The sequence below is a fragment of the Dermacentor silvarum genome, chromosome 8, assembly GCF_013339745.2.
Source record: "Dermacentor silvarum isolate Dsil-2018 chromosome 8, BIME_Dsil_1.4, whole genome shotgun sequence".
Classification (NCBI taxonomy): domain Eukaryota; kingdom Metazoa; phylum Arthropoda; class Arachnida; order Ixodida; family Ixodidae; genus Dermacentor; species Dermacentor silvarum.
Genome location: NC_051161.1, coordinates 169,019,405 through 169,029,463, shown reverse-complemented (window position 1 = coordinate 169,029,463; position 10,059 = coordinate 169,019,405). Strand labels below are relative to the sequence as shown.

The 10,059-nt window shown below is 46.4% G+C and overlaps 1 protein-coding gene across 1 annotated transcript; it reads right to left on the bottom strand.

The window, feature by feature from the left end:
• Positions 1-480: 480 nt before the first annotated feature.
• Positions 481-1,083, bottom strand: LOC119462575 (uncharacterized). The gene has a single exon (XM_037723910.1). The coding sequence runs from the start codon at positions 1,081-1,083 to the stop codon at positions 481-483; it is 603 nt and encodes a 200-aa protein (XP_037579838.1).
• Between the last annotated feature and the right edge of the window lie 8,976 nt (positions 1,084-10,059).

Below are 10,059 nucleotides of genomic sequence, written 5' to 3'. Positions count from 1 at the left end.
GCTTATGCAGCGTATAATGTAAATGTTGACGGCCGTGACACATCATCACATCACAGCCGCCGTGAGAGTACAGTGTACAGTACACGACCGCTGACACAAAAAGCACAGGTTTGAACCTGTCGCATTTCGATGGATCAGAAATGCCAGACACCCGTGTACATATGTTTCGGTGCATGTTAAACAACACCGGGTGGTCAAAACTTGTGCAACCCTCTAGCACGGCATGTCGCATAATCACATCGTCGTTTTGGCACACAATATCCCAACAATTATTATCACATCACGGTAACGTAACCAGAACATAAACGAAGTGCAACGAAACATAGAGAGATCAGCACATAAATTAAAACGAAGTCAACAAGCACTAAAAGTGTAAATAAATAGCAGTGACTGATGGACCTCAAAAGCAATATCACAGTTTCTTGTTAAGCACGCGTGTAATCCTTTGTTGAAGCTTTGAAAAAGCACACATGGAGATGCTCATGGCAGTTCATCAATTCCGCTCATGTCAGAGCTGCTCGACTCATCAGAAGTACTGGAATCTGTGCCCAAAGAAATTATGAGGCTTTGCCTGTCTATAAGGCCATCCCGCTCCCATGCCTCATCCTCAAGCCTTATCACGTGAGTGCAGTCTCGGAACCAGTTCTGCGGGGTCACACCAGCGATTTCTTCCAGCAGCAGCTTCTCGACTGAATCGATCTTGAAGTCCGTGTTCTTCGAAGCAACATAGCCTTTGACCTGGCTCCACACGACCTCTATTGGATTGAGCTCGCAGTGGTAAGGAGGCAAGCGCACAACCTCATGACCGGCAGCGCTGGCAAGTGTTTCAATATGGTAAGCAAGGAACATGTGCTTATGCTGCTTAACGAGCTGCAGAAGTTCGCTCTTCAGTTGGTCATCCGAAAAAGGGATACTTTTCGTTATCAACCAGCACTGGATGTCGGCTTTTCTTGATGGTGAACTTCGCACCTTTTCAACTTGAGCACTGTGATACAACGCATTATCCATCACAATCACACTGCGTGGCTTGATGTTCGGTATCAACTGTTCAACAAACCATTTTTGAAAACGCGGAGCATCCATTTCTGTGTGGTAATCACCAGCGCCCTTCTTGGCACGAAACACTAGGGCGGCTCCATCAACAAAGCCTTCCGCACTGCCAGCATGCAAAACAATTAGGCGTCCTCCTTTACCGCTCGGTGCACGGAGACCTGTTGAGAGGCATTGACGAAATCAGGAATTAAAATGGCTACTATTTCCTGGCGCGCGCGCATGCAGGCGGTTCGGCTCTGTAGCTTCCACAGTGCTGTCAAGGAAAGCTGTCGCCGAGTATAGTGTTTTATATAGTAGTAACGTGAGAGAGAATGGTGGCATATTATAAATGTAGTGGGGCAAATAACCCAACGTTCGAGCCACATTGCTACTATTGTCGATATACCAGGTGAAATTAGCGGTAATAGACAGACGAGGTAAGATTAGCGGTATTATGAACAAGTAAATACTTTTATGAATATACAGGCTCTAGCTCCGTGTTGTTACGTAAGTACGTCAAAGTGCTGTTTTTAATGGGAGTTGCTCAGATGATGTTGCTGCTACGTCTGGTGTTCCACAAGGCTCCGTGTTGGGCCGATTCTTTTTTTTTAATGCGAAAACACTATATGCCCCATTACGCGAAAATCCGACCTTGTAGTCGGCGGCGTGACCGAATAACGGTATCAAAAATGGCCGACGGGAAAGGCTTAAAAATGCGTCAACAATTCCCAAATTGACGACAAATTTAGCAGGGAGGTTCCTGTAACAAAGTAAATAATCGCTTTGAAAAGAAAATACGTGAACTTTGGTCCGGGTGGGAATCGAACGCAGGCATCCGCGGCGCGAGTCGAGCGCGCTCCCCCGACGCCACAGCGGCTCCAGGGTTGTGATTCACTAAAGGTGCGCCTAGTGAACACCACCTAGATAAATAATCTTGGTGGTATTGGTGGTATTGACCTAGTGCTTGCGTCATTGCGCACGTCACGTCGAGGCCATCTGGCTGACTAAACGTGTGGCCTAGTGTGCGCGTCGTTAAGCACACAACGGCGCAGCCAATGGGTAGGAAGTGGCGTCACGTGACGAGTGTATAAAATGACTAAATGAAATAAATTTCCAAGTGAGCGCCGCTGATCGGTCCTTCGAGTTAAGAACTCGTGGGCAGGCGAGTGGGTTCAGACGCTTGGCGCGTTTTCATTTGGCCTCACCCAGGCGTTGTTACAACGCAGGGGAGAACTTGCACGGACGCGGAACGTGCGGAAAAAAACATTTCACCAAACCGACTATATCGCTTTCGCATACCTACATGTAAGCAGTTCTAAATGCCTCTGCCGAATTTCTTGTTTTGTTTTTATTAACAATATGTGGGATGTCATCGAAACCGAGATACCATTTTTGTGGATGATTGTGTACTGTGCGCAAGGCCATCTAATCAGGCATTGTTTTTATTGGCGGCCGACTCGAAGCGCTTGTAAAAATGGTGTGTCACTAATAGCATGTCCCTAAACATAAATAATTATGTACACATTAGCTTCACCAGAAAAATATAACAAAATCAGGTATAAGTATTTGTTAAGTGGCCAAAAAATAAAAAAAATAATTCATCAGTGAAATATTCAGGTCTTATGTTATCAGAAGATGGCTCTTGGTCAAACATGTTAATATCGTAGTTGTAAATAGAGGGCGTACCATTAACTTCTTGCAACAAAGTTTAAGACGTGTACGTATTAACGTTAGGAAATCAGCGTATCAAACAAGTTTTACCAATTTTAAAGAAGGCATGCCTTGTATGGGATCCGTTTTCTTATGCGCATATTAATGCATCATTGGGTGCACGTTAAAGAACCCCAGGCGGTCTAAATTAGTCCGGAGTCCCCCACTACAGCGTGCCTTATAATGAGATGGTGGTTTTGCCACGTAAAGCCCAAGAATGTAACTTTCTTTTGTTTAATAATGCACTAGAAAAAATCTAATCCGTCGGGACAATGTTCGTCCTGGGGAGATACAACCGCTTTAGAAGTGTAAGAGGGAAAAAGAACTTGACTGGATCCTTTTGCTTGAACAAGGAAGCAGGTTACGTCTTAAGCTGTTTTACTCAATCTTTCATAATCATATGAGAATCTGCTCATCAGGCTATCTGAAGTAGACTATCTCACTATCTGGTCATATTTTCGCACGTGCTGGATTTTCAGGTCCGGGTCTGGCCCGAGCCCGAAAGTACCATGTGTTGGCCGGCCCGGTTCTGTTCGACCCATTGGTGCTTTTGCCTATACAAAGCTAGGTCAAGTTCTCGATTATTGTGAAGATATCGTCATGTGATCAACGGCCGCCGGGTGGTCTTCAAGCTGCATAAAAGAAGGTTTTTGCCCTGCTTCCCTTCTTGCTGGTTACATTATACACGAACCGTGAGAGAAATAAACATTTCATTGCTAGCCGAAACCGCAGAGATTATTATGTGAATATTTGGTATTAAAATAAACCCTACACTGGACATTCAGGAAAATAGGGAAGGATCAGGCTGGCAACAACCACTGGAGTGGCAGAACTCCTGCTTACATTTAGGTATGAAGTTATAGAAAAGCACATCAGTTGATCATCAGGCTCGTGCTTTAAAGTGTGCGGCAACATACTATAGCGAAGGTATAGGTGAACACTCCCGTACACGCCGCGGCAAGCCATTTCATCTCACTTTTGAATCTCATATAGTCATTCAGATGTACAGTGATGGAACTCGAGCCAATAATTTTGGAGCGAATGCAAATTTAAATACGCTGGTCTACTGGCTTTCAGGAATACCAGAGTACACGGCCTATAAAAGTTTTTTTCATTAAAGAGAAATTGGTGACCCGCAAGGCTAACGCTCACCATATTTTCACACGGAACTTGCCATTTTTATTGCTTTCTTCATCTTCATTATAATGACGTCTGTTTTTCAGTCGACAATTTCCGCATCCTTGTTTCGAAATATATGCAAATTTGGACTCTGTCTACTTGTGTTTCAGTACAGTGCATGTACAACGTAGGCAACGTAGGTCTTTTTTTAACAGCGAAGCTGTTCAAACCAGCCGTAATTTGTGGTGCGTAGCCGTGGTAGCCATGGCAACCCAGAGGAGGAGGAGACTGCGTGCATGCACACGGGGTCTACTCCTCGCCACCTCCCAACCTTACCCACCCCTTCCTCTCTTATTTGTGCGGCGCGCTGAGCCAGGAGAAAAAAAGAGCTTGCACTAGGCCGCGCAAAGCTCAAGACACAGTGAAGCTGGCCCATTGATATTGAGCGGCTAGCCTCCAACGCTTTCAGCGTCGGCAAGCAGCAGCGTTCTTGGCACTGTGCCAACCTTGGTTAGCCTGCCGGCGTTTGTGGCATGCCGGGAACGCTGTCGCTCGTAGGCGCCGACGCGTCCAGCGCTAGTCACGCGAAATGTCACCAACGCGCTCTGCGTCCGCTGGCGACAGCGTTCTTGGCCCTGCACCAAACTTGGTTAGCCTGCCTGCGTTTGTGGCATACCAGGAGTAAAGTCCCGAGATATTTTTTTTTTGTTTTAGAGCAAGAAATCTAGGGACTTTAGCCAGGAGCACTGTCGCTCGTTGGCGCCCACGCGTCCAGCGCTAGTCACGCGAATTGTCGCGAAAGGGAAGGTACCTCCGAAAATGATCACTCGAGAATACCTTCCTACATGCGTAGTTAAGTTAAACCAAGTTAAGATCTAGCAGCTACCAAGTTCATACCTAGCAGTAGCAGCCAGTAAGCTTCGCTGTACCTAAGCTTTGCGCGACCGAGTCCAAACTTGGTTGATTTTTTTCTCTGTCAGATTAAAATATGACCTGCTTGTTTTTATACACGTAAATTCGTAGACAACACACCTAGCGCTACAAAAAAACATATGCAAGGCAGCAAACACGAGGGTTGAGCCACTTAACCAGTGGAAATAGCATTTAAAATAAAAATTTCCTCAGAAAATACAATGTTCTGCATTTCTGTTTTGTTTTTAACATCCATCTCACCAATGTTGAGAAATCTTGCAGCATCCGCATAGACTTGAAGCATTTATCTAAGAACAATGGACTCTTGAAAGTCTCAATTTACTTAGTTAGGCTAATTGTGCAATAAACTACGGCAGAATATTCAACTGGCTTGAAAATATAACGAAGAAAAATAATGGAAACCAGTAGTGAGTTGCCCTATGCCTTAACACAGAAAAAAAGTTCTAAATGAACTTTTCAGAATTTGTTTGCTATAATTTTATCTAAGTACTCTAAGAAATTCTTGAAAACTTATTCAATTTTTGTTTTCCTTTAACATGATCACGCCGAAAGTCTACATATTTTTGTGCAGCAACACAATATTGCAGCCTCCTCTGCCTATGGGCACGTCTTCCGTTCTAGAAAAATGTAAAGAGCTGTACCGAAAGTCATCTCATTGCCACCCGTTAAAGATAGCTTGGATACCTGGGACCAATACAATAGTTTCCAATTTCTTTAACGTGATTGCATTGAATATATTTTTCTAACTCTTTGTCAGTTTGATTCGACTCTGTCATGTCTAGCAACTCTTGAAGTTTGCATTTCACCGCTATTTGCACCCATCCGAATGCGCTTCCTCTTGTTGATAGGCGGCGCCGCTGTCGAAATCACATCGCTACCTCCATCAAACTTCGGGTCGTCCGTCACACGCCTGACAACGATCAACTCTAGGAATTTGAGGCGTTAATAAACTGGGAGCAATGTGGTCCAGAATTTCTTAGCGTCGCGAAGACGAAAGAATTCCGGCAGAACCCATGTTAAGATGACTATCGAAGTTCATGCGAATAATATTCACACAATGTAGCGAGCAAGAAGCGGCAAACCGTGTTAGCTAAGACACCTTTGTTTAGAATCCGTAGTGTTTCTCCTGATGTTTCAAGTAATTCGGCTATATGCGGCCATACACTGTCTCCCTGATTGCTCCGCTTTGTTATGACCATCACTCGCGAAGGCTATCTCACGATGGCAGCACGAGGACCGCAGGCCGACGGTGCATGCAGTGACGACGATGGAATTACGAAGAAGGAATGATGTCGATAGAACGACGACAGCATATGAGGACGCCGGCATGATGGCAATGAGATTATTCTCAAGTGATGGCGATAAATAATTGCGACGCAATTACAATGCCATGACGACGGCGGCCTAATCTCGATTGACTGACGATAGCACAATAATAGCGGAATGAAACAGAAATTATGCTGATGGAACGTAAGGTGGTATGATGGCCACATCATTTAGTAATTGTTAGCCAACCAGACATGCTTCTGAATAACATCCCTCCCTTCTCCCTTTCTTTGCTCCTCTTTCTTCCGACGCCGCTTTACAAACATATCCTCTGCCGTTGAGCCCAGTACGCCGGTGCTGTAGCTCATTAGGCCACGATCGCACGCTTACAAACATACCTTATCCAAAAGTATATTATTCAACATCGAATTTAAGGGGAACATTGAGCTTGGGGGCTCCTATCGTAATACATGGGAAATCGGCAATCGTTTCTCAGAGCAACCACTGCACCAAATCTGATGAGTTATGTTGAATTTAGAAAGAGATGTTAAATTGTATTGATTTCAGAAAGGGATATTTTACTTAGGCTGTCTACTTTCTTTACGTAAAATTTTAAAGCATTGCTAAATTTCGAAAAAAAAAACTTGACGTATAGAACTCTGTACCTCCGCAACTAAAAAGGATATCGGAATTCTGTAAACTGCACCTAATAATACATCCAAAGTTGACAGCACTCATATATCATACACCACCCTGAAATACACCACTAAGTTGTGCATCTTGCATTTGCAAAACCCTTCCAAACATTATAACCAATTCACGTATTACCGCTGACACACGGGCACTCTAAAGACCTTTAGGTAAGGGGACATCTACCGGAAAGGCGTTCAAGCGCAGTGACACGACAAAGAAGTATCTACCTCCCGGCAAAGTTACTTTGCGGAAAATAAGATCGGGCATCTACTTTTCGAGCGGAAAGGTGTACTCTCGCATACAGCGTGCACAACTCATCAATAGAAGAACACCTGTTACGGACCCCCGTAAGCATTTGTTTTACCTTGGAAAATGTTTTAAGTTTTAGCGGTAATGCGATTTGCCGAAATGGGAAGATTTACTCTAGCTATACTCTCAAACGCCCGCACCACGTCGTTAGCGTCGCCATGTTGAATTCCAAATATGCGCATTATAAGCCATGAAAAATGGGAAAAAATGTTTTTAGGTTCTACAATCACTAAATGTAATCTACATGAGCAGTTTCTTGTAAATGTTTTCTCTCTGGCTGCTTTAACAAGCAGCGTTTTTTTTTTTTGCGGCGTTCATTTGAGAAACCACCTAAAGAAGTTAGTGCGCTGCCGTGTGTCATCGGGGCAACTCCTTAAGTAACAAAGGAGTTGCCCCGATGCAGTTTATGAGGAAACCGCTGAACCAATTTCGGGCATCGAAGATAGGCCCGAGCTAAAGCTTCCTCTTAAACAATGGATCATGCCAGTTCTACAGGAAACGCATGAAACCGAACCCTGACGTATATGCAGGACCGTGGCCACAGTAGTGCACAAATAAAAAGTCCGCTCAAGAAAAAAAATATTCAACCGAAGCTTCGCGGTAGCCGTTATCTGAGCCAGACATCTCTCCGGAATGCGGACGAGCTTTCTGGGCCGGTTTTTTGTAGCGATGCCTTATGACTTATTCTATACTAGTCTTATCATCCACCGCTCACGGCCGGCTGATCCCGTTGATAACGAGAGCGGGCCGTCGCTCCGACCACGGACAAAGCGCGATAAGTGCGAAAAGGCATTAGCACCGGAAAGGCATCGCTACAAAATAGCGGCCCTGGCCAGGTCTCTAGCAAAACCGTCGATTCATTGTCAGTAGAGCAAATAGCTGGCCGTCTTCGACATAACGCTGATATATAAGCGCACTCATTTCCAAGAGCCGAGGTGAAGCGACACTCCTAGGGTGTGCTTCTTTTTATTGTGTTGTAATGAAGAAGAGTAACGTGAGCCTCCGCAGCATCGCCACCGGCATGATCTCGTGGCTGCTGTCCTTGGCTGAGCGCTTGTGACTGCTACCCGTTCGCATGAATCCTTTGCTAATCAATCTCTTAGCAAGTGGTGGAGGCTGCAGGGTTTCGAACACCCTGGAACTTTGGGGTCGCACTCTACTCCTCATCATGCCCGAGGACGCAAGCGGCACTCCTTCAACTCCTCCAACGGCGCCACCCACCCTGGTTTGTGCCGGTGCCTTGCGTCTGCGAGATCCCCCTATTTTCTCCGGCACAGATGAAAAAGACGTTGAAGATTGGCTCTCCTCATACGAGCGAGTGAGTGCCCATAACTATTGGGACAAAGCTACCAAGTTGAGAACCGTAGCATTCAATCTTTCGGACGGCGCGAAACTATGGTTTCTACACCATGAAGGTCGCCTCACTACGTGGTTGGTCTTCAAGATCAGGTTAAACTAAGTTTTCGGTCGGCCAGCAGTAAGAAATCTCCGTGTAGAACAGCGCTTGCGTACACGATCCCAAGAGGTCGGAGAGAATTTCACGGGCTACATTGAAGACATTGTTGACCTTTGCAAACGGGTGAACGCGTCGATGTCAGAGGAGAAGAAGATCAAACATATATTGAAGGGTACTGAGGATGAAGCATTCCAAATGTTATTATCGAAGAGTCCTCACACTGTCGTTGAAGTGATCGAATTGTGTCAGAGTTACGACGAGTTGCGCAGGCAACGGCTGCACACCAGACGTCCCCCTGTGCCCCCAGAGTTTGTCCTCAGCCTTGGTATCGGCGACGACCGTGCTGCCCTGTTTCTGAAGATTCAGGAATTCGATCGCGCACAGGTCGCTCGCCAGCTATCGTTGTCTTGCGTCCCGGAACCACCACTCGCTTTGGCACCTACGATCCGCGACTTCATTCAGGAGCAAGTTTCGCAAGCCATTCCTCCAGCACGGGATCCGACGCCTGTCACTGCACCTCTCACGTACGCAGAAGCAGTTGTCCGACCTCACCCGCAAACGCTCTCGCCGTCCGCTATGCATCGCCGCCTCCTATGCTGTTACCAGATCGCCAGCATTTTCAAACTTCTCAGCCACGAGTCGAAGCTTACCCCCAACAATGGCGCACCTTCGATGACCGTCCAATATGTTTTGCTTGTGGTGGTGCTGGTCATGTGGCGCGCCATTGCCGTCGTCGCATGCTTCCTTTCCCGAACATCTGGCGAGCGCCACCTTTCCCCACTCAATTTTCGTCTTCGCCTTCCAGCCTTCCTACCTCTTCCTTTTGCCCTGATCGCTCACGCACGCCTACCCGCCGCTCACCATCTCCACGTCGTCGCTCGCTTTCTCCGATGCGTCGCCGTGCCGGACCCACCGAGCAGGAAAACTGATGGCCGCAGTTCCCGAGGCACGAACTGCGTCTACGTCTTAATGCTCAAGTCCTCGTCACTCTCCAGCCAACGTAATTGTACTGTATGTCGAAGGAGACGCCGTTCTGGCACTTGTCGATACAGGAGCCGCAGTATCTGTAATTTCTGCCAAACTCTGTCGCATACTAAGAAAACTTCTAGCATCTTTATCCGACCTCTCCCTTCGATCCGCGAACGCTCAAAACATTACGCCTCTCGCTGCCTGTACTGCTCGAGTCTTCATTCAAGGACTTCTGTATACCGTCGAATTCGTGGTGCTGCCCTCGTGTTCCCATGACATTATATGAGGCTGGTACTTCCTTGGAAATAACAACACCATTATTGACTGTTGCCACGCCCAACTCGAACTTTCTGCGCTTCACGATTTTGAGACCATCGACAACCACCCTTCTAGTCATAAACTGTTTGTGTCAGAAGACAATGCCGTTCCTCCATGCTCTTGCTTGCTTGTCCCTGTGTCGTGCGGCACTATATCTGATGGCACTGTTCTCTTTACGCCCTCTGAACTGTTCCTTCACCGCAAATGTTCTCCACTGCCGTTTGCTCTCCTTACTCTTCACCGTGGCGCCACGA